General features: G+C 48.1%; 1 protein-coding gene across 1 annotated transcript in view; it reads left to right on the top strand.

The window, feature by feature from the left end:
• Nucleotides 1–26,447, top strand: part of LOC134927077 (kinesin-like protein KIFC3) — a 280,022-nt gene that overhangs the window by 158,360 nt on the left and 95,215 nt on the right. Inside the window, exons 11-13 of the mRNA XM_063921075.1 lie at nt 19,472–19,602; nt 19,682–19,793; nt 20,351–20,532. Coding sequence (XP_063777145.1) covers nt 19,472–19,602; nt 19,682–19,793; nt 20,351–20,532 — 425 coding nt within the window. The remainder of the gene's footprint in view (nt 1–19,471; nt 19,603–19,681; nt 19,794–20,350; nt 20,533–26,447) is intronic.

Below are 26,447 nucleotides of genomic sequence, written 5' to 3'. Positions count from 1 at the left end.
ACACTACAGCGGAATAGCTGCACTTACAGAGACAGACTCGTTGCAGTTACTTACACTACAGCGGAGTAGCTGCACGTACAGAGACACACCCATTGCAGTTACTTACACTACAGCGGAGTAGCTGCACGTACAGAGACACACCCATTGCAGTTACTTACACTACAGTGGAGTAGCTGCACGTACAGAGACACACCCATTGCAGTTACTTACACTACAGCGGAGTAGCTGCACGTACAGAGACAGACCCGTTGCAGTTACTTACACTACAGCGGAGTAGCTGCATGTACACAGACACACCCGTTGCAGTTACTTACACTACAGCGGAGTAGCTGCACTTACAGAGACACACCCGTTGCAGTTACTTACACTACAGCGGAGTAGCTGCACTTACAGAGACAGACCCGTTGCAGTTACTTACACTACAGCGGAGTAGCTGCACTTACAGAGACACACCCGTTGCAGTTACTTACACTACAGCGGAGTAGCTGCACTTACAGAGACAGACTCGTTGCAGTTACTTACACTACAGCGGAGTAGCTGCACTTACAGAGACAGACCCGTTGCAGTTACTTACACTACAGCGGAGTAGCTGCACTTACAGAGACACACCCATTGCAGTTACTTACACTACAGCGGAGTAGCTGCACTTACAGAGACACACCCGTTGCAGTTACTTACACTACAGCGGAATAGCTGCACTTACAGAGACAGACTCGTTGCAGTTACTTACACTACAGCGGAGTAGCTGCACGTACAGAGACACACCCGTTGCAGTTACTTACAATACAGCGGAGTAGCTGCACTTACAGAGACACACCCGTTGCAGTTACTTACACTACAGCGGAGCAGCTGCACTTACAGAGACAGACCCGTTGCAGTTACTTACACTACAGCGGAGTAGCTGCACGTACAGAGACACACCCGTTGCAATTACTTACACTACAGCGGAGTAGCTGCACGTACAGAGACAGACCCGTTGCAGTTACTTACACTACAGCGGAGTATCTGCACGTACAGAGACACACCCGTTGCAGTTACTTACACTACAGCGGAGTAGCTGCACGTACAGAGACAGACCCGTTGCAGTTACTTACACTACAGCGGAGTAGCTGCACTTACAGAGACACACCCGTTGCAGTTACTTACACTACAGTGGAATAGCTGCACTTACAGAGACAGACCTGTTGCAGTTACTTACACTACAGCGGAGTAGCTGCACTTACAGAGACACACCCGTTGCAGTTACTTACACTACAGTGGAATAGCTGCACTTACAGAGACAGACCTGCTGCAGTTACTTACACTACAGTGGAGTAGCTGCACGTACAGAGACAGACCCGTTGCAGTTACTTACACTACAGCGGAGTAGCTGCACTTACAGAGACACACCCATTGCAATTACTTACACTACAGCGGAGTAGCTGCACGTACAGAGACAGACCCGTGGCAGTTACTTACACTACAGCGGAGTAGCTGCACGTACAGAGACAGACCCGTGGCAGTTACTTACACTACAGCGGAGTAGCTGCATGTACAGAGACACACCCGTTGCAGTTACTTACACTACAGCGGAGTAGCTGCACGTACAGAGACAGACCCGTGGCAGTTACTTACACTACAGCGGAGTAGCTGCACGTACAGCCACAGACCCGTTGCAGTTACTTACACTACAGCGGAGTAGCTGCACGTACAGAGACACACCCGTTGCAGTTACTTACACTACAGTGGAGTAGCTGCACGTACAGAGACAGACCCGTTGCAGTTACTTACACTACAGCGGAGTAGCTGCACGTACATAGACACAACCGTTGCAGTTACTTACACTACAGTGGAGTAGCTGCACGTACAGAGACAGATCCGTTGCAGTTACTTACACTACAGCGGAGTAGCTGCATGTACAGAGACACACCCGTTGCAGTTACTTACACTACAGCGGAGTAGCTGCACTTACAGAGACAGATCCGTTGCCGTTACTTACACTACAGCGGAGTAGCTGCACTTACAGAGACAGACCCGTTGCAGTTACTTAAATTACAGCGGAGTAGCTGCACTTACAGAGACACACCCGTTGCAGTTACTTACACTACAGCGGAGTAGCTGCACTTACAGAGACAGACCCGTTGCAGTTACTTACACTACAGTGGAGTAGCTGCACGTACAGAGACACACCCGTTGCAGTTACTTACACTACAGCGGAGTAGCTGCACGTACAGAGACACACCCGTTGCAGTTACTTACACTACAGCGGAGTAGCTGCACGTACAGAGACACACCCGTTGCAGTTACTTACACTACAGTGGAGTAGCTGCACTTACATAGAGAGACCCGTTGCAGTTACTTAAATTACAGCGGAGTAGCTGCACTTACAGAGACACACCCGTTGCAGTTACTTACACTACATCGGAGCAGCTGCACTTACAGAGACAGACCCGTTGCAGTTACTTACACTACAGTGGAGTAGCTGCACGTACAGAGACACACCCGTTGCAGTTACTTACACTACAGTGGAGTAGCTGCACGTACAGAGACACACCCGTTGCAGTTACACTACAGCGGAGTAGCTGCACGTACAGAGACACACCCGTTGCAGTTACTTACACTACAGTGGAGTAGCTGCACTTACATAGACAGACCCGTTGCAGTTACTTACACTACAGCGGAGTAGCTGCACGTACAGAGACAGACCCGTTGCAGTTACTTACACTACAGCGGAGTAGCTGCACGTACAGAGACAGACCCGTTGCAGTTACTTACACTACAGCGGAGTAGCTGCACGTACAGAGACACACCCGTTGCAGTTACTTACACTACAGCGGAATAGCTGCATGTACAGAGACACACCCGTTGCAGTTACTTACACTACAGCGGAGTAGCTGCACGTACAGAGACAGACCCGTTGCAGTTACTTACACTACAGCGGAGTAGCTGCATGTACAGAGACACACCCGTTGCAGTTACTTACACTACAGCGGAGTAGCTGCACGTACAGAGACACACCCGTTGCAGTTACTTACACTACAGCGGAATAGCTGCATGTACAGAGACACACCCGTTGCAGTTACTTACACTACAGTGGAGTAGCTACACGTACAGAGACAGACCCGTTGCAGTTACTTACACTACAGCGGAGTAGCTGCACGTACAGAGACACATCCGTTGCAGTTACTTACACTACAGCGGAATAGCTGCATGTACAGAGACACACCCGTTGCAGTTACTTACACTACAGTGGAGTAGCTACACGTACAGAGACAGACTCGTTGCAGTTACTTACACTACAGTGGAGTAGCTACACGTACAGAGACAGACCCGTTGCAGTTACTTACACTACAGTGGAGTAGCTGCACTTACAGAGACAGACCCGTTGCAGTTACTTACACTACAGTGGAGTAGCTGCACTTACAGAGACAGACCCGTTGCAGTTACTTACACTACAGTGGAGTAGCTGCACTTACAGAGACAGACCCGTTGCAGTTATTTACACTACAGTGGAGTAGCTGCACTTACAGAGACAGATCCGTTGCAGATACTTACACTACAGCGGAGTAGCTGCACGTACAGAGACACACCCGTTGCAGTTACTTACACTACAGTAGAGTAGCTGCACTTACAGAGACACAACCGTTGCAGTTACTTACACTACAGTGGAGTAGCTACACGTACAGAGACAGACCCGTTGCAGTTACTTACACTACAGCGGAGTAGCTGCATGTACAGAGACACACCCGTTGCAGTTACTTACACTACAGCGGAGTAGCTGCACGTACAGAGACACACCCGTTGCAGTTACTTACACTACAGTGGAGTAGCTACACGTACAGAGACAGACCCGTTGCAGTTACTTACACTACAGCGGAGTAGCTGCACGTACAGAGACAGACCCGTTGCAGTTACTTACACTACATCGGAGCATCTGCACTTACAGAGACACACCCGTTGCAGTTACTTACACTACAGCGGAGTATCTGCACGTACAGAGACAGACCCGTTGCAGTTACTTACACTACAGTGGAGTAGCTGCACGTACAGAGACAGACCCGTTGCAGTTACTTACACTACAGCGGAGTAGCTGCACGTACAGAGACAGACCCGTTGCAGTTACTTACACTACAGCGGAGTAGCTGCACGTACAGAGACACACCCGTTGCAGTTACTTACACTACAGCGGAGTAGCTGCACGTACAGAGACACACCCGTTGCAGTTACTTACACTACAGCGGAGTAGCTGCACGTACAGAGACAGACCCGTTGCAGTTACTTACACTACAGCGGAGTAGCTGCACATACAGAGACACACCCGTTGCAGTTACTTACACTACAGCGGAGTAGCTGCACGTACAGAGACAGACCCGTTGCAGTTACTTACACTACAGCGGAGTAGCTGCACGTACAGAGACACACCCGTTGCAGTTACTTACACTACAGCGGAGCAGCTGCACTTACAGAGACACACCCGTTGCAGTTACTTACACTACAGCGGAGTAGCTGCACGTACAGAGACACACCCATTGCAGTTACTTACACTACAGCGGAGTAGCTGCACGTACAGAGACAGACCCGTTGCAGTTACTTAAACTACAGCGGAGTAGCTGCATGTACACAGACACACCCGTTGCAGTTACTTACACTACAGCGGAGTAGCTGCACGTACAGAGACAGACCCGTTGCAGTTACTTACACTACAGCGGAGTATCTGCACGTACAGAGACACACCCGTTGCAGTTACTTACACTTCAGCGGAGTAGCTGCACGTACAGAGACACACCCGTTGCAATTACTTACACTACAGCGGAGTAGCTGCACGTACAGAGACACACCCGTTGCAGTTACTTACACTACAGCGGAGTAGCTGCACTTACAGAGACAGACCCGTTGCAGTTACTTACACTACATCGGAGCAGCTGCACTTACAGAGACAGACCCGTTGCAGTTACTTACACTACAGCGGAGTAGCTGCACGTACAGAGACAGACCCGTTGCAGTTACTTACACTACAGCGGAGTATCTGCACGTACAGAGACAGACCCGTTGCAGTTACTTACACTACAGCGGAGTAGCTGCACGTTCAGAGACACACCCATTGCAGTTACTTACACTACAGCGGAGTAGCTGCACGTACAGAGACACACCCATTGCAGTTACTTACACTACAGTGGAGTAGCTGCACGTACAGAGACACACCCATTGCAGTTACTTACACTACAGCGGAGTAGCTGCACGTACAGAGACACACCCATTGCAGTTACTTACACTACAGTGGAGTAGCTGCACGTACAGAGACACACCCATTGCAGTTACTTACACTACAGCGGAGTAGCTGCACGTACAGAGACAGACCCGTTGCAGTTACTTACACTACAGCGGAGTAGCTGCATGTACACAGACACACCCGTTGCAGTTACTTACACTACAGCGGAGTAGCTGCACTTACAGAGACACACCCGTTGCAGTTACTTACACTACAGCGGAGTAGCTGCACTTACAGAGACAGACCCGTTGCAGTTACTTACACTACAGCGGAGTAGCTGCACTTACAGAGACACACCCGTTGCAGTTACTTACACTACAGCGGAGTAGCTGCACTTACAGAGACAGACTCGTTGCAGTTACTTACACTACAGCGGAGTAGCTGCACTTACAGAGACAGACCCGTTGCAGTTACTTACACTACAGCGGAGTAGCTGCACTTACAGAGACACACCCATTGCAGTTACTTACACTACAGCGGAGTAGCTGCACTTACAGAGACACACCCGTTGCAGTTACTTACACTACAGCGGAATAGCTGCACTTACAGAGACAGACTCGTTGCAGTTACTTACACTACAGCGGAGTAGCTGCACGTACAGAGACACACCCATTGCAGTTACTTACACTACAGCGGAGTAGCTGCACGTACAGAGACACACCCATTGCAGTTACTTACACTACAGTGGAGTAGCTGCACGTACAGAGACACACCCATTGCAGTTACTTACACTACAGCGGAGTAGCTGCACGTACAGAGACAGACCCGTTGCAGTTACTTACACTACAGCGGAGTAGCTGCATGTACACAGACACACCCGTTGCAGTTACTTACACTACAGCGGAGTAGCTGCACTTACAGAGACACACCCGTTGCAGTTACTTACACTACAGCGGAGTAGCTGCACTTACAGAGACAGACCCGTTGCAGTTACTTACACTACAGCGGAGTAGCTGCACTTACAGAGACACACCCGTTGCAGTTACTTACACTACAGCGGAGTAGCTGCACTTACAGAGACAGACTCGTTGCAGTTACTTACACTACAGCGGAGTAGCTGCACTTACAGAGACAGACCCGTTGCAGTTACTTACACTACAGCGGAGTAGCTGCACTTACAGAGACACACCCATTGCAGTTACTTACACTACAGCGGAGTAGCTGCACTTACAGAGACACACCCGTTGCAGTTACTTACACTACAGCGGAATAGCTGCACTTACAGAGACAGACTCGTTGCAGTTACTTACACTACAGCGGAGTAGCTGCACGTACAGAGACACACCCGTTGCAGTTACTTACAATACAGCGGAGTAGCTGCACTTACAGAGACACACCCGTTGCAGTTACTTACACTACAGCGGAGCAGCTGCACTTACAGAGACAGACCCGTTTCAGTTACTTACACTACAGCGGAGTAGCTGCACGTACAGAGACACACCCGTTGCAATTACTTACACTACAGCGGAGTAGCTGCACGTACAGAGACAGACCCGTTGCAGTTACTTACACTACAGCGGAGTATCTGCACGTACAGAGACACACCCGTTGCAGTTACTTACACTACAGCGGAGTAGCTGCACGTACAGAGACAGACCCGTTGCAGTTACTTACACTACAGCGGAGTAGCTGCACTTACAGAGACACACCCGTTGCAGTTACTTACACTACAGTGGAATAGCTGCACTTACAGAGACAGACCTGTTGCAGTTACTTACACTACAGCGGAGTAGCTGCACGTACAGAGACAGACCCGTTGCAGTTACTTACACTACAGTGGAGTAGCTGCACTTACAGAGACAGACCCGTTGCAGTTACTTACACTACAGCGGAGTAGCTGCACTTACAGAGACAGACTCGTTGCAGTTACTTACACTACAGCGGAGTAGCTGCACTTACAGAGACAGACCCGTTGCAGTTACTTACACTACAGCGGAGTAGCTGCACTTACAGAGACACACCCGTTGCAGTTACTTACACTACAGCGGAATAGCTGCACTTACAGAGACACACCCGTTGCAGTTACTTACACTACAGCGGAATAGCTGCACTTACAGAGACAGACCCGTTGCAGTTACTTACACTACAGTGGAGTAGCTGCACGTAAAAAGACACACCCATTGCAGTTACTTACACTACAGCGGAGTAGCTGCACATACAGAGACACACCCGTTGCAGTTACTTACACTACAGCGGAGTAGCTGCACATACAGAGACAGACCCGTTGCAGTTACTTACACTACAGTGGAGTAGCTGCACTTACAGAGACAGACCAGTTGCAGTTAAACTACAGCGGAGTAGCTGCACTTACAGAGACACACCCGTTGCAGTTACTTACACTACATCGGAGCAGCTGCACTTACAGAGACAGACCCGTTGCAGTTACTTACACTACAGTGGAGTAGCTGCACTTACAGAGACAGACCAGTTGCAGTTAAACTACAGCGGAGTAGCTGCACTTACAGAGACACAACCGTTGCAGTTACTTACACTACAGCGGAGTAGCTGCACTTACAGAGACAGACCCGTTGCAGTTACTTACACTACAGCGGAATAGCTGCACTTACAGAGACAGACCCGTTGCAGTTACTTACACTACAGCGGAGTAGCTGCACTTACAGAGACAGACTCGTTGCAGTTACTTACACTACAGCGGAGTAGCTGCATGTACAGAGACAGACCCGTTGCAGTTACTTACACTACAGTGGAGTAGCTGCACTTACAGAGACACACCCGTTGCAGTTACTTACACTACAGCGGAGTAGCTGCACTTACAGAGACACACCCGTTGCAGTTACTTACACTACAGCGGAGTAGCTGCACTTACAGAGACACACCCGTTGCAGTTACTTACACTACAGCGGAGTAGCTGCATGTACAGAGACAGACCCGTTGCAGTTACTTACACTACAGTGGAGTAGCTGCACTTACAGAGACAGACCCGTTGCAGTTACTTACACTACAGCGGAGTAGCTGCACTTACAGAGACACACCCGTTGCAGTTACTTACACTACAGCGGAGTAGCTGCACTTACAGAGACACACCCGTTGCAGTTACTTACACTACAGCGGAGTAGCTGCACTTACAGAGACAGACCCGTTGCAGTTACTTACACTACAGCGGAGTAGCTGCACGTACAGAGACAGACCCGTTGCAGTTACTTACACTACAGCGGAGTAGCTGCATGTACAGAGACACACCCGTTGCAGTTACTTACACTACAGCGGAGTATCTGCACGTACAGAGACAGACCCGTTGCAGTTACTTACACTACAGCGGAGTAGCTGCACATACAGAGACAGACCCGTTGCAGTTACTTACACTACATCGGAGCAGCTGCACTTACAGAGACAGACCCGTTGCAGTTACTTACACTACAGCGGAGTAGCTGCACTTACAGAGACAGACCCGTTGCAGTAACTTACACTACAGCGGAGTAGCTGCACTTACAGAGACACACCCGTTGCAGTTACTTACACTACAGCGGAGTAGCTGCACTTACAGAGACACACCCGTTGCAGTTACTTACACTACAGCGGAGTAGCTGCACTTACAGAGACACACCCGTTGCAGTTACTTACACTACAGCGGAGTAGCTGCACGTACAGAGACAGACCCGTTGCAGTTACTTACACTACAGTGGAGTAGCTGCACTTACAGAGACACACCCATTGCAGTTACTTACACTACAGTGGAGTAGCTGCACGTACAGAGACAGACCCGTTGCAGTTACTTACACTACATCGGAGCAGCTGCACGTACAGAGACAGACCCGTTGCAGTTACTTACACTACAGTGGAGTATCTGCATGTACAGAGACACACCCGTTGCAGTTACTTAAACTACAGCGGAGTAGCTGCACTTACAGAGACACAACCGTTGCAGTTACTTACACTACAGCGGAATAGCTGCACTTACAGAGACAGACCCGTTGCAGTTACTTACACTACAGCGGAGTAGCTGCACTTACAGAGACAGACTCGTTGCAGTTACTTACACTACAGCGGAGTAGCTGCATGTACAGAGACACACCCGTTGCAGTTACTTACACTACAGCGGAGTAGCTGCACTTACAGAGACAGACTCGTTGCAGTTACTTACACTACAGCGGAGTAGCTGCACTTACAGAGACAGACCCGTTGCAGTTACTTACACTACAGCGGAGTAGCTGCACTTACAGAGACACACCCGTTGCAGTTACTTACACTACAGCGGAATAGCTGCACTTACAGAGACAGACCCGTTGCAGTTACTTACACTACAGCGGAGTAGCTGCACTTACAGAGACAGACTCGTTGCAGTTACTTACACTACAGCGGAGTAGCTGCACTTACAGAGACAGACCCGTTGCAGTTACTTACACTACAGCGGAGTAGCTGCACTTACAGAGACACACCCGTTGCAGTTACTTACACTACAGCGGAATAGCTGCACTTACAGAGACACACCCGTTGCAGTTACTTACACTACAGCGGAGTAGCTGCACTTACAGAGACAGACCCGTTGCAGTTACTTACACTACAGTGGAGTAGCTGCACGTAAAAAGACACACCCGTTGCAGTTACTTACACTACAGCGGAGTAGCTGCACATACAGAGACACACCCGTTGCAGTTACTTACACTACAGTGGAGTAGCTGCACGTACAGAGACAGACCCGTTGCAGTTACTTACAATACAGCGGAGTAGTTGCACTTACAGAGAGAGACCCGTTGCAGTTACTTACACTACAGCGGAGTAGCTGCACGTACAGAGACAGACCCGTTGCAGTTACTTACACTACAGCGGAGTAGCTGCACGTACAGAGACACACCCGTTGCAGTTACTTACAATACAGCGGAGTAGCTGCACTTACAGAGACACACCCGTTGCAGTTACTTACACTACAGCGGAGCAGCTGCACTTACAGAGACAGACCCGTTGCAGTTACTTACACTACAGCGGAGCAGCTGCACTTACAGAGACAGACTCGTTGCAGTTACTTACACTACAGCGGAGTAGCTGCACGTACAGAGACACACCCGTTGCAGTTACTTACACTACAGCGGAGTAGCTGCACGTACAGAGACACACCCGTTGCAGTTACTTACACTACAGCGGAGTAGCTGCACGTACAGAGACAGACCCGTTGCAGTTACTTAAACTACAGCGGAGTAGCTGCACTTACAGAGACACACCCGTTGCAGTTACTTACACTACATCGGAGTATCTGCACGTACAGAGACAGACCCGTTGCAGTTACTTACACTACAGCGGAGTAGCTGCATGTACAGAGACACACCCATTGCAGTTACTTACACTACAGCGGAGTAGCTGCACGTACAGAGACAGACCCGTTGCAGTTACTTACACTACATCGGAGCATCTGCACTTACAGAGACACACCCGTTGCAGTTACTTACACTACAGCGGAGTATCTGCACGTACAGAGACAGACCCGTTGCAGTTACTTACACTACAGTGGAGTAGCTGCACGTACAGAGACAGACCCGTTGCAGTTACTTACACTACAGCGGAGTAGCTGCATGTACAGAGACAGACCCGTTGCAGTTACTTACACTACAGCGGAGTAGCTGCATGTACAGAGACACACCCATTGCAGTTACTTACACTACATCGGAGCAGCTGCACTTACAGAGACAGACTCGTTGCAGTTACTTACACTACAGCGGAGTAGCTGCACTTACAGAGACAGACCCGTTGCAGTTACTTACACTACAGCGGAGTAGCTGCACTTACAGAGACAGACCCGTTGCAGTTACTTACACTACAGCGGAGTAGCTGCACTTACAGAGACAGACCCGTTGCAGTTACTTACACTACAGCGGAGTAGCTGCATGTACAGAGACACACCCGTTGCAGTTACTTACACTACAGCGGAGTAGCTGCACTTACAGAGACACACCCGTTGCAGTTACTTACACTACATCGGAGCAGCTGCACTTACAGAGACAGACCCGTTGCAGTTACTTACACTACAGCGGAGTAGCTGCACGTACAGAGACAGACCCGTTGCAGTTACTTACACTACAGCGGAGTATCTGCACGTACAGAGACAGACCCGTTGCAGTTACTTACACTACAGCGGAGTAGCTGCACGTACAGAGACACACCCGTTGCAGTTACTTACACTACAGCGGAGTAGCTGCACGTACAGAGACAGACCCGTTGCAGTTACTTACACTACAGCGGAGTAGCTGCATGTACACAGACACACCCGTTGCAGTTACTTACACTACAGCGGAGTAGCTGCACTTACAGAGACACACCCGTTGCAGTTACTTACACTACAGCGGAGTAGCTGCACTTACAGAGACACACCCGTTGCAGTTACTTACACTACATCGGAGCAGCTGCACGTACAGAGACACACCCGTTGCACTTACTTACACTACAGCGGAGTAGCTGCACTTACAGAGACACACCCGTTGCAGTTACTTACACTACAGCGGAGTAGCTGCACTTACAGAGACAGACCCGTTGCAGTTACTTACACTACAGCGGAGTAGCTGCACTTACAGAGACACACCCGTTGCAGTTACTTACACTACAGCGGAGTAGCTGCACTTACAGAGACACACCCGTTGCAGTTACTTACACTACAGCGGAGTAGCTGCACTTACAGAGACACACCCGTTGCAGTTACTTACACTACAGCGGAGTAGCTGCACTTACAGAGACACACCCGTTGCAGTTACTTACACTACATCGGAGCAGCTGCACTTACAGAGACACACCCGTTGCAGTTACTTACACTACAGTGGAGTATCTGCACGTACAGAGACAGACCCGTTGCAGTTACTTACACTACAGCGGAGTAGCTGCACGTACAGAGACAGACCCGTTGCAGTTACTTAAACTACAGCGGAGTAGCTGCATGTACAGAGACACAACCGCTGCAGTTACTTACACTACAGTGGAGTAGCTACACGTACAGAGACACACCCGTTGCAGTTACTTACACTACAGCGGAGTAGCTGCATGTACAGAGACACACCCGTTGCAGTTACTTACACTACAGTGGAGTAGCTGCATGTACAGAGACACACCCATTGCAGTTACTTACACTACAGCGGAGTAGCTGCATGTACAGAGACACACCCATTGCAGTTACTTACACTACAGCGGAGTAGCTGCACGTACAGAGACAGACCCGTTGCAGTTACTTAAACTACAGCGGAGTAGCTGCATGTACAGAGACACAACCGCTGCAGTTACTTACACTACAGTGGAGTAGCTACACGTACAGAGACACACCCGTTGCAGTTACTTACACTACAGCGGAGTAGCTGCATGTACAGAGACACACCCGTTGCAGTTACTTACACTACAGTGGAGTAGCTGCACTTACAGAGACACACCCGTTGCAGTTACTTACACTACAGCGGAGTAGCTGCACTTACAGAGACAGACCCGTTGCAGTTACTTACACTACAGCGGAGTAGCTGCACTTACAGAGACACACCCGTTGCAGTTACTTACACTACAGCGGAATAGCTGCACTTACAGAGACAGACCCGTTGCAGTTACTTACACTACAGCGGAGTAGCTGCACTTACAGAGACACAACCGTTGCAGTTACTTACACTACAGCGGAGTAGCTGCACTTACAGAGACAGACCCGTTGCAGTTACTTACACTACAGCGGAGTAGCTGCACTTACAGAGACAGACCCGTTGCAGTTACTTACACTACAGCGGAGTAGCTGCACTTACAGAGACACAACCGTTGCAGTTACTTACACTACAGCGGAGTAGCTGCACTTACAGAGACAGACCCGTTGCAGTTACTTACACTACAGCGGAGTAGCTGCACTTACAGAGACACACCCGTTGCAGTTACTTACACTACAGCGGAGTAGCTGCACGTACAGAGACAGACCCGTTGCAGTTACTTACACTACAGCGGAGTAGCTGCATGTACAGAGACACACCCGTTGCGGTTACTTACACTACAGCGGAGTAGCTGCACGTACAGAGACAGACCCGTTGCAGTTACTTACACTACAGTGGAGCAGCTGCACTTACAGAGACAGACCCGTTGCAGTTACTTACACTACAGCGGAGTAGCTGCACGTACAGAGACACACCCGTTGCAGTTACTTACACTACAGCGGAGTAGCTGCACGTACAGAGACAGACCCGTTGCAGTTACTTACACTACAGCGGAGTAGCTGCACGTACAGAGACACACCCGTTGCAGTTACTTACACTACAGAGGAGTAGCTGCACGTACAGAGACACACCCGTTGCAGTTACTTACACTACAGTGGAGTAGCTGCACTTACAGAGACAGACCCGTTGCAGTTACTTACACTACAGCGGAGTAGCTGCACTTACAGAGACAGACCCGTTGCAGTTACTTACACTACAGTGGAGTAGCTGCACGTACAGAGACAGACCCGTTGCAGTTACTTACACTACAGTGGAGTAGCTGCACTTACAGAGACACACCCGTTGCAGTTACTTACACTACAGTGGAGTAGCTGCACGTACAGAGACACACCCGTTGCAGTTACTTACACTACAGCGGAGTAGCTGCACTTACAGAGACAGACCCGTTGCAGTTACTTACACTACAGCGGAGTAGCTGCATGTACAGAGACACACCCGTTGCAGTTACTTACACTACAGCGGAGTAGCTGCACGTACACAGACACACCCGTTGCAGTTACTTACACTACAGCGGAGTAGCTGCATGTACACAGACACACCCGTTGCAGTTACTTACACTACAGTGGAGTAGCTGCACTTACAGAGACACACCCGTTGCAGTTACTTACACTACAGCGGAGTAGCTGCATGTACACAGACACACCCGTTGCAGTTACTTACACTACAGCGGAGTAGCTGCACTTACAGAGAGAGACCCATTGCAGTTACTTACACTACAGCGGAATAGCTGCATGTACACAGACACACCCGTTGCAGTTACTTACACTACAGCGGAGTAGCTGCATGTACACAGACACACCCGTTGCAGTTACTTACACTACAGTGGAGTAGCTGCACTTACAGAGACAGACCCGTTGCAGTTACTTACACTACATCGGAGCAGCTGCACTTACAGAGACAGACCCGTTGCAGTTACTTACACTACAGCGGAGTAGCTGCACGTACAGAGACACACCCGTTGCAGTTACTTACACTACAGTGGAGTAGCTGCACTTACAGAGACAGACCCGTTGCAGTTACTTACACTACATCGGAGCAGCTGCACTTACAGAGACAGACCCGTTGCAGTTACTTACACTACAGCGGAGTAGCTGCACGTACAGAGACACACCCGTTGCAGTTACTTACACTACATCGGAGCAGCTGCACTTACAGAGACACACCCGTTGCAGTTACTTACACTACAGCGGAGTAGCTGCACGTACAGAGACAGACCCGTTGCAGTTACTTACACTACAGCGGAGTATCTGCACGTACAGAGACACACCCGTTGCAGTTACTTACACTACAGCGGAGTATCTGCACTTACAGAGACACACCCGTTGCAGTTACTTACACTACAGTGGAGTAGCTGCACTTACATAGAGAGACCCGTTGCAGTTACTTACACTACAGCAGAGTAGCTGCACTTACAGAGACACACCCGTTGCCGTTACTTACACTACAGCGGAGTAGCTGCATGTACAGAGACAGACCCGTTGCAGTTACTTACACTACAGCGGAGTAGCTGCACGTACAGAGACACACCCATTGCAGTTACTTACACTACAGCGGAGTAGCTGCACGTACAGAGACAGACCCGTTGCAGTTACTTACACTACAGCGGAGTAGCTGCATGTACACAGACACACCCGTTGCAGTTACTTACACTACAGCGGAGTAGCTGCACTTACAGAGACACACCCGTTGCAGTTACTTACACTACAGCGGAGTAGCTGCACTTACAGAGACACACCCGTTGCAGTTACTTACACTACATCGGAGCAGCTGCACTTACAGAGACAGACCCGTTGCAGTTACTTACACTACAGCGGAGTAGCTGCACCTACAGAGACACACCCGTTGCAGTTACTTACACTACAGCGGAGTAGCTGCACTTACAGAGACACACCCGTTGCAGTTACTTACACTACAGCGGAGTAGCTGCACTTACAGAGACACACCCGTTGCAGTTACTTACACTACAGCGGAGTAGCTGCATGTACAGAGACACACCCATTGCAGTTACTTACACTACAGCGGAGTAGCTGCACGTACAGAGACAGACCCGTTGTAGTTACTTACACTACAGCGGAGTAGCTGCACGTACAGAGACACACCCGTTGCAGTTACTTACACTACAGTAGAGTAGCTGCACTTACAGAGACACACCCGTTGCAGTTACTTACACTACAGCGGAGTAGCTGCACGTACAGAGACAGACCCATTGCAGTTACTTACACTACAGCGGAGTAGCTACACGTACAGAGACACACCCGTTGCAGTTACTTACACTACAGCGGAGTAGCTGCATGTACAGAGACACACCCGTTGCAGTTACTTACACTACAGTGGAGTAGCTGCACTTACAGAGACACACCCGTTGCAGTTACTTACACTACAGTGGAGTAGCTGCACTTACAGAGACAGACTCGTTGCAGTTACTTACACTACAGCGGAGTAGCTGCACTTACAGAGACAGACCCGTTGCAGTTACTTACACTACAGCGGAGTAGCTGCACTTACAGAGACACACCCGTTGCAGTTACTTACACTACAGCGGAATAGCTGCACGTACAGAGACAGACCCGTTGCAGTTACTTACACTACAGTGGAGTAGCTGCACTTACAGAGACACACCCGTTGCAGTTACTTACACTACAGCGGAGTAGCTGCACTTACAGAGACACACCCGTTGCAGTTACTTACACTACAGCGGAGTAGCTGCACTTACAGAGACACACCCGTTGCAGTTACTTATACTACAGCGGAGTAGCTGCACTTACAGAGACACACCCGTTGCAGTTACTTACACTACAGCGGAGTAGCTGCACTTACAGAGACACACCCGTTGCAGTTACTTACACTACAGTGGAGTAGCTGCATGTACAGAGACAGACCCGTTGCAGTTACTTACACTACAGTGGAGTAGCTGCACTTACAGAGACACACCCGTTGCAGTTACTTACACTACAGCGGAGTAGCTGCACTTACAGAGACACACCCGTTGCAGTTACTTATACTACAGCGGAGTAGCTGCACTTACAGAGACACACCCGTTGCAGTTACTTACACTACAGCGGAGTAGCTGCACTTACAGAGACACACCCGTTGCAGTTACTTACACTACAGTGGAGTAGCTGCACTTACAGAGACACACCCGTTGCAGTTACTTACACTACAGCGGAGTAGCTGCACGTACAGAGACAGACCCGTTGCAGTTACTTACACTACAGCGGAGTAGCTGCACGTACAGAGACAGACCCGTTGCAGTTACTTACACTACAGTGGAGTAGCTGCATGTACAGAGACAGACCCGTTGCAGTTACTTACACTACAGCGGAGTAGCTGCACTTACAGAGACACACCCGTTGCAGTTACTTACACTACAGCGGAGTAGCTGCACGTACAGAGACAGACCCGTTGCAGTTACTTACACTACAGTAGAGTAGCTGCACGTACAGAGACAGACCCGTTGCAGTTACTTACACTACAGTAGAGTAGCTGCACGTACAGAGACAGACCCGTTGCAGTTACTTACACTACAGCGGAGTAGCTGCACTTACAGAGACAGACCCGTTGCAGTTACTTACACTACAGCGGAGTAGCTGCACTTACAGAGACACACCCGTTGCAGTTACTTACACTACAGCGGAGTAGCTGCACTTACAGAGACAGACCCGTTGCAGTTACTTACACTACAGTGGAGTAGCTGCACTTACAGAGACAGACCCGTTGCAGTTACTTACACTACAGTGGAGTAGCTGCACTTACAGAGACACACCCGTTGCAGTTACTTACACTACAGTGGAGTAGCTGCACTTACAGAGACAGACCCGTTGCAGTTACTTACACTACAGTAGAGTAGCTGCACTTACAGAGACAGACCCGTTGCAGTTACTTACACTACAGTGGAGCAGCTGCATGTACAGAGACACACCCGTTGCAGTTACTTACACTACAGCGGAGTAGCTGCACATACAGAGACAAACCCGTTGCAGTTACTTACACTACAGTGGAGCAGCTGCACGTACAGAGACAGACCCGTTGCAGTTACTTACACTACAGCAGAGTAGCTGCACTTACAGAGACAGACCCGTTGCAGTTACTTACACTACAGTGGAGCAGCTGCACTTACAGAGACACACCCGTTGCAGTTACTTACACTACAGCAGAGTAGCTGCACTTACAGAGACAGACCCGTTGCAGTTACTTACACTACAGTGGAGCAGCTGCACTTACAGAGACAGACCCGTTGCAGTTACTTACACTACAGCAGAGTAGCTGCACGTACAGAGACAGACCCGTTGCAGTTACTTACACTACAGCAGAGTAGCTGCACTTACAGAGACAGACCCGTTGCAGTTACTTACACTACAGTGGAGTAGCTGCACTTACAGAGACAGACCCGTTGCAGTTACTTACACTACAGTGGAGTAGCTGCACTTACAGAGACACACCCGTTGCAGTTACTTACACTACAGCGGAGTAGCTGCACTTACAGAGACAGACCCGTTGCAGTTACTTACACTACAGCGGAGTAGCTGCACTTACAGAGACAGACCCGTTGCAGTTACTTACACTACAGCGGAGTAGCTGCACTTACAGAGACACACCCATTGCAGTTACTTACACTACAGCGGAGTAGCTGCACGTACAGAGACACACCTGTTGCAGTTACTTACACTACAGCGGAGTATCTGCACTTACAGAGACACACCCATTGCAGTTACTTACACTACAGCGGAGTAGCTGCACTTACAGAGACACACCCGTTGCAGTTACTTACACTACAGCGGAGTAGCTGCACTTACAGAGACACACCCGTTGCAGTTACTTACACTACAGCGGAGCAGCTGCACTTACAGAGACACACCCATTGCAGTTACTTACACTACAGCGGAGTAGCTGCACTTACAGAGACACACCCGTTGCAGTTACTTACACTACAGCGGAGTAGCTGCACTTACAGAGACACACCCATTGCAGTTACTTACACTACAGTGGAGTAGCTGCACGTACAGAGACAGACCCGTTGCAGTTACTTACACTACAGCGGAGTAGCTGCACTTACAGAGACACACTCGTTGCAGTTACTTACACTACAGCGGAGTAGCTGCACGTACAGAGACACACCCGTTGCAGTTACTTACACTACAGCGGAGTAGCTGCATGTACAGAGACACACTCGTTGCAGTTACTTACACTACAGCGGAGTAGCTGCACTTACAGAGACAGGCCCGTTGCATTTACACTGCGGCTGAGTAGCTGCACAAGCAATAGAAGCGTCGGCATTGAGTACTAGTCGCCTAGCAAGCGTCAGGGCCATCGACCGTGAGACGGGGTGTCACGGACGCCTAGCAAAGACCAGGACCCGCTGGACCTGTGAGCCACCGCGGTGCCTCCTAACACTAAGCAGAAGTTTCAGGTAGGCAGGAGAGCCAGTTCCTCACAGTACATAGGCAGCACCTCTCCCAGGCTGGACGTCCTCTCCTAACGGGTATGGGTCAGTAGGTCGACATGAGGTTTTTTTTTTTACTTTTTTTGGTGTCGTTTTCTTCGTAAAGTGACCGGGAACCCCAATTGGTGCACCGTGTCCCCTCGCATGGCGAGCGAAGCGACGCCATGCTTCGGGCAAGGTGCCTCGCTGCACTCTGCACAGGTTACCGTTCCCTATTGTAGTCACAAAACAAATGTGAAAAACGCACGTCAACCTTTTCCCATGTCGATCAATAATGGTCGACCTAATGAAGGTATCCCCTCCTGACACTGGCACCCTGTCTGGTAATAGGAGAGCAGTGTGATGGGGGAACTATCTGTAGCTGGTTGGCAGGACTGGAGGAAACCAGCAAGTGCTCAGCAATCCCCTGAGGCCGGGACGCAGCACATGAAGGGATGTTACCCGTTATTGGTAAAACACTCTAATGCGATCAGGGAAATGTTCTTTTCTGTGGTCACCCATTGAGGTAGGTGGGAAATGACACAAAATGATCCTTGAGGGGTTACCCATGTGCTGGGTGTGTAGTTTGGGGGAGTGTCTGTTCATGTGTCCTTCTCACACTACGTGTAGGCCTGCAGAGCCGTTTGGCGCTACTACAACCTGCCCTGAGGAACATGAAAAACAACTACAACAGTCTCAGAAGCCAAGTGCGGAACTTCTCTCACTTCTACGAGGACTCTATCAGGGAGGCTCGGAACCAGGTAGGAGGGCTGTAGGAAAGAGCGATGGTGGAGCTGGACACTGGGGCAGGTCCCATTGAGGTGTCTTTGTGCCACGCAGATCTGTAACGCAGTGACGGATGTGTCAGAAGCCAACCGAGACCTGCTAGAGAAATACCGGCGGGAGATGCAGCTGCGCAAGAGATACCACAACCAGCTGGTGGAACTAAAGGGTGAGAGCAGTGTGTGTATGTATACACTATATAACTATATATAGATGTTCTGGGGGTATTCTGCTCAGTGAAGTGGTCGGTGGCGGGGTATTTGGGTATACAGATAAAGGTCACCACACAGCTTGTCCGGGTTCACATGAATACAGGATGCTTCTATTTTCTGAATTCCTAGTGCAGGGCACTACCTCACTTCTTCTGCCCTATCGAGGGCCGCACAGTCCTGCCTGGCCACCACGGCCCCACCTGTGCTGTATCCTGTGGGCCGGCTCCTTTATATACTTATGTGGCACCATCCCAGCACAGAATTAGTGGCTCACCAGTGCCCCCTAGCTACCACAATATACAGACTGTTCTGTGTACCATATGGAGAGATCTCCAGTAATAAGATGCGCTCAGAGTGGTGCACGCAGGGCTGTGTCCCATGTTACACCGGTCACATTGCCGGCGGCAGCACCGACACGTATGATCCTGCACTTGCTGCGCAATGATACGTGGCTCCTGCTCCCGATATATGTCCTGTACAGCCCTGACGCTGCTTCTTCCATGTTGTTGGTCAGGAAATATCCGTGTTCTGTGCAGAGTGAGGCCGCACCTAGGACCCAGTGATGAGGACGGTCCCGCATCCTCCGCCGTAATCACAGATGTCAATGACGACACCAAACTCACCATGGTTTATAAAGGGAAGGAGCGGAACTTCGAGCTGGACAAAGTCTTCTTACCTCAAGCCACACAGGAAGAGGTATTATTACTGCACAGGAAGAGGTATTATTACTATGAAGTATTATTACTGCACAGGAAGAGGTATTATTACTATGAAGTATTATTACTGCACAGGAAGAGGTATTATGACTATGAAGTATTATTACTGCACAGGAAGAGGTATTATGACTATGAAGTATTATTACTGCACAGGAAGAGGTATTATTACTACTATAAAGTGTTATTACCGCACAGGAAGAGGTATTATTACTATGAAGTATTATTACCGCACAGGAAGAGGTATTATTACTATGAAGTATTATTACAGCACAGGAAGAGGTATTATTACTATGAAGTATTATTACCGCACAGGAAGAGGTATTATTACTATGAAGTGTTATTACCACACAGGAAGAGGTATTATTACTATGAAGTATTATTACAGCACATGAAGAGGTATTATTACTATGAAGTATTATTACAGCACAGGAAGAGGCATTATTACTATGAAGTATTATTACCGCACAGGAAGAGGTATTATTACTATGAAGTATTATTACCGCACAGGAAGAGGTATTATTACTATGAAGTGTTATTACCGCACAGGAAGAGGTATTATTACTATGAAGTGTTATTACCGCACAGGAAGAGGTATTATTACTATGAAGTGTTATTACAGCACAGGAAGAGGTAGTATTACTATGAAGTATTATTACAGCACAGGAAGAGGTAGTATTACTATGAAGTGTTATTACAGCACAGGAAGAGCTATTATTACTGTGAAGTGTTATTACAGCACAGGAAGAGGTATTATTACTATGAAGTATTTTTACAGCACAGGAAGAGGTATTATTACTATGAAGTGTTATTACAGCACAGGAAGAGGTATTATTACTATTAAGTATTAATACCGCACAGGAAGAGGTATTATAACTATGAAGTATTATTACCGCACAGGAAGAGGTATTATTACTATGAAGTATTATTACAGCACAGGAACAGGTATTATTACTATGAAGTGTTATTACAGCACAGGAAGAGGTATTATTACTATGAAGTGTTATTACAGCACAGGAAGAGGTATTATTACTATGAAGTGTTATTACCGCACAGGAAGAGGTATTATTACTATGAAGTGTTATTACCGCACAGGAAGAGGTATTATTACTATGAAGTATTATTACAGCACAGGAAGAGGTATTATTACTATGAAGTGTTATTACAGCACAGGAAGAGGTATTATTACTATGAAGTGTTATTACCGCACAGGAAGAGGTATTATTACTATGAAGTGTTATTACAGCACAGGAAGAGGTATTATTACTATGAAGTGTTATTACAGCACAGGAAGAGGTATTATTACTATGAAGTGTTATTACCGCACAGGAAGAGGTATTATTACTATGAAGTATTATAACCGCACAGGAAGAGGTATTATTACTATGAAGTATTATTACAGCACAGGAAGAGGTATTATTACTATGAAGTGTTATTACCGCACAGGAAGAGGTATTATTACTACGAAGTGTTATTACAGCACAGGAAGAGGTATTATTACTATGAAGTATTAAAATCGCACAGGAAGAGATATTATAACTATGAAGTGTTATTACAGCACAGGAAGAGGTATTATTACTATGAAGTATTATTACAGCACAGGAAGAGGTATTATTACTATGAAGTGTTATTACAGCACAGGAAGAGGTAGTATTACTATGAAGTATTATTACCGCACAGGAAGAGGTATTATTACTATGAAGTGTTATTACAGCATAGGAAGAGGTATTATTACTATGAAGTATTATTACTGCCAAGGAAGAGGCATTATTACTATGAAGTATTATTACCGCACAGGAAGAGGCATTATTACTATGAAGTATTATTACCGCACAGGAAGAGGTATTATTACTATGAAATATTATTGCAACACAGGAAGAGGTATTATTACTATGAAGTGTTATTACCGCACAGGAAGAGGCATTATTACTATGAAGTATTATTACTGCACAGGAAGAGGTATTATTACTATGCAGGAAGAGATATTATTACTGCACGGGAAGAGGCATTATTACTGCACAGGAAGAGGTATTATTACTATGAAGTATTATTACTGCACGGGAAGAGGCATTATTACTGCACAGGAAGAGGTATTATTACTATGATGTATTATTACTGCACAGGAAGAGGCATTATTACTATGAAGTATTATTACTGCACAGGAAGAGACATTATTACTATGAAGTATTATTACTGCACAGGAAGAGGTATTATTACCGCACAGGAAGAGGCATTATTACTATGAAGTATTCTTGCTACACAGGAAGAGGTATTATTACTGCACAGGAGGAGGCATTGTTACTATGAAGTATTATTACAGCACAGGAAGAGGTATTATTACTGCACAGGAAGAGGCATTATTACTATGAAGTATTATTACTGCACAGGAAGAGGCATTGTTACTATGAAGTATTATTACAGCACAGGAAGAGGTATTATTGCTGCACAGGAAGAGGCATTCGCCTATATACATAATGCTAACCACTGCGCTAGGGAAGTCTCAGAGTCAGCAGTGTATTGGCCACCATTGCACTTTATTCCGGGAGGAGACCCGGTGACTTATTTCTATCAGTGTCTGAGATCTGGCTTGTACCCCTGATCCGCTCTGGCCCCGCGTGCGCCCTGCTACAGTTACATTGTGACGCATCTCACACAGGAACGCTTTGACCCGGTGGAAGAGTTCTTGTCCTGTGGTCAGAGTGTTATGGATTTATGTCTGACAGCGAAGTTCTGTGACGTATAGAGGTGTATAATAATTCCATAGGAAGGGAGCGACGGTCTGACAATGGAGTGTGACGTATAGAGGTGTATAATAATTCCATAGGAAGGGAGCGACGGTCTGACAGCGGAGTGTGACGTATAGAGGTGTATAATAATTCCATAGGAAGGGAGCGACGGTCTGACAGCGGGATGTGACGTATAGAGGTGTATAATAATTCCATAGGAAGGGAGCGACGGTCTGACAGCGGAGTGTGACGTATAGAGGTGTATAATAATTCCATAGGAAGGGAGCGACGGTCTGACAGCGGAGTGTGACGTATAGAGGTGTATAATAATTCCATAGGAAGGAGCGACGGTCTGACAGCGGAGTGTGACGTATACAGGTGTATAATAATTCCATAGGAAGGGAGCGACGGTCTGACAGCGGAGTGTGATGTATAGAGGTGTATAATAATTCCATAGGAAGGAGCGACGGTCTGACAGCGGAGTGTGACGTATAGAGGTGTATAATAATTCCATAGGAAGGAGCGACGGTCTGACAGCGGAGTGTGACGTATACAGGTGTATAATAATTCCATAGGAAGGGAGCGACGGTCTGACAATGGAGTGTGACGTATAGAGGTGTATAATAATTCCATAGGAAGGAGCGACGGTCTGACAGCGGAGTGTGACGTATACAGGTGTATAATAATTCCATAGGAAGGGAGCGACGGTCTGACAGCGGAGTGTGACGTATAGAGGTGTATAATAATTCCATAGGAAGGAGCGACGGTCTGACAGCGGAGTGTGACGTATAGAGGTGTATAATAATTCCATAGGAAGGGAGCGACGGTCTGACAGCGGAGTGTGACGTGTAGAGGTGTATAATAATTCCATAGGAAGGAGCGACGGTCTGACAGCGGAGTGTGACGTATAGAGGTGTATAATAATTCCATAGGAAGGGAGCGACGGTCTGACAGCGGAGTGTGACGTATAGAGGTGTATAATAATTCCATAGGAAGGGAGCGACGGTCTGACAGCGGAGTGTGACGTATAGAGGTGTATAATAATTCCATAGGAAGGGAGCGACGGTCTGACAGCGGAGTGTGACGTATACAGGTGTATAATAATTCCATAGGAAGGAGCGACGGTCTGACAGCGGAGTGTGACGTATAGAGGTGTATAATAATTCCATAGGAAGGGAGCGACGGTCTGACAGCGGAGTGTGACGTATAGAGGTGTATAATAATTCCATAGGAAGGGAGCGACGGTCTGACAGCGGAGTGTGACGTATACAGGTGTATAATAATTCCATAGGAAGGGAGCGACGGTCTGACAGCGGAGTGTGACGCATAGAGGTGTATAATAATTCCATAGGAAGGAGCGACGGTCTGACAGCGGAGTGTGACGTATAGAGGTGTATAATAATTCCATAGGAAGGGAGCGACGGTCTGACAGCGGAGTGTGACGTATAGAGGTGTATAATAATTCCATAGGAAGGGAGCGACGGTCTGACAGCGGAGTGTGACGTGTAGAGGTGTATAATAATTCCATAGGAAGGGAGCGACGGTCTGACAGCGGAGTGTGACGTATAGAGGTGTATAATAATTCCATAGGAAGGGAGCGACGGTCTGACAATGGAGTGTGACGTATAGAGGTGTATAATAATTCCATAGGAAGGGAGCGACGGTCTGACAGCAGAGTGTGACGTATAGAGGTGTATAATAATTCCATAGGAAGGGAGCGACGGTCTGACAGCAGAGTGTGACGTATAGAGGTGTATAATAATTCCATAGGAAGGGAGCGACGGTCTGACAGCGGAGTGTGACGTATAGAGGTGTATAATAATTCCATAGGAAGGGAGCGACGGTCTGACAGCGGAGTGTGACGTATAGAGGTGTATAATAATTCCATAGGAAGGGAGCGAAGGTCTGACAGCGGGATGTGACGTATAGAGGTGTATAATAATTCCATAGGAAGGGAGCGACGGTCTGACAGCGGAGTGTGACGTATAGAGGTGTATAATAATTCCATAGGAAGGAGCGACGGTCTGACAGCGGAGTGTGACGTATACAGGTGTATAATAATTCCATAGGAAGGGAGCGACGGTCTGACAGCGGAGTGTGACGTATAGAGGTGTATAATAATTCCATAGGAAGGGAGCGACGGTCTGACAATGGAGTGTGACGTATAGAGGTGTATAATAATTCCATAGGAAGGAGCGACGGTCTGACAGCGGAGTGTGACGTATACAGGTGTATAATAATTCCATAGGAAGGGAGCGACGGTCTGACAGCGGAGTGTGACGTATAGAGGTGTATAATAATTCCATAGGAAGGAGCGACGGTCTGACAGCGGAGTGTGACGTATAGAGGTGTATAATAATTCCATAGGAAGGGAGCGACGGTCTGACAGCGGAGTGTGACGTATAGAGGTGTATAATAATTCCATAGGAAGGGAGCGACGGTCTGACAGCGGAGTGTGACGTATACAGGTGTATAATAATTCCATAGGAAGGGAGCGACGGTCTGACAGCGGAGTGTGACGTATAGAGGTGTATAATAATTCCATAGGAAGGAGCGACGGTCTGACAGCGGAGTGTGACGTATAGAGGTGTATAATAATTCCATAGGAAGGGAGCGACGGTCTGACAGCGGAGTGTGACGTATAGAGGTGTATAATAATTCCATAGGAAGGGAGCGACGGTCTGACAGCGGAGTGTGACGTGTAGAGGTGTATAATAATTCCATAGGAAGGGAGCGACGGTCTGACAGCGGAGTGTGACGTATAGAGGTGTATAATAATTCCATAGGAAGGGAGCGACGGTCTGACAATGGAGTGTGACGTATAGAGGTGTATAATAATTCCATAGGAAGGGAGCGACGGTCTGACAGCAGAGTGTGACGTATAGAGGTGTATAATAATTCCATAGGAAGGGAGCGACGGTCTGACAGCAGAGTGTGACGTATAGAGGTGTATAATAATTCCATAGGAAGGGAGCGACGGTCTGACAGCGGAGTGTGACGTATAGAGGTGTATAATAATTCCATAGGAAGGGAGCGACGGTCTGACAGCGGAGTGTGACGTATAGAGGTGTATAATAATTCCATAGGAAGGGAGCGACGGTCTGACAGCGGAGTGTGACGTATAGAGGTGTATAATAATTCCATAGGAAGGGAGCGACGGTCTGACAGCGGA

The sequence above is a fragment of the Pseudophryne corroboree genome, chromosome 5 (assembly GCF_028390025.1).
Source record: "Pseudophryne corroboree isolate aPseCor3 chromosome 5, aPseCor3.hap2, whole genome shotgun sequence".
In the NCBI taxonomy this organism is placed as follows: Eukaryota; Metazoa; Chordata; class Amphibia; order Anura; family Myobatrachidae; genus Pseudophryne; species Pseudophryne corroboree.
The sequence above is the reverse complement of the archived record's forward strand: the minus strand, read 5'-3'. Positions and strand labels throughout refer to the sequence as shown.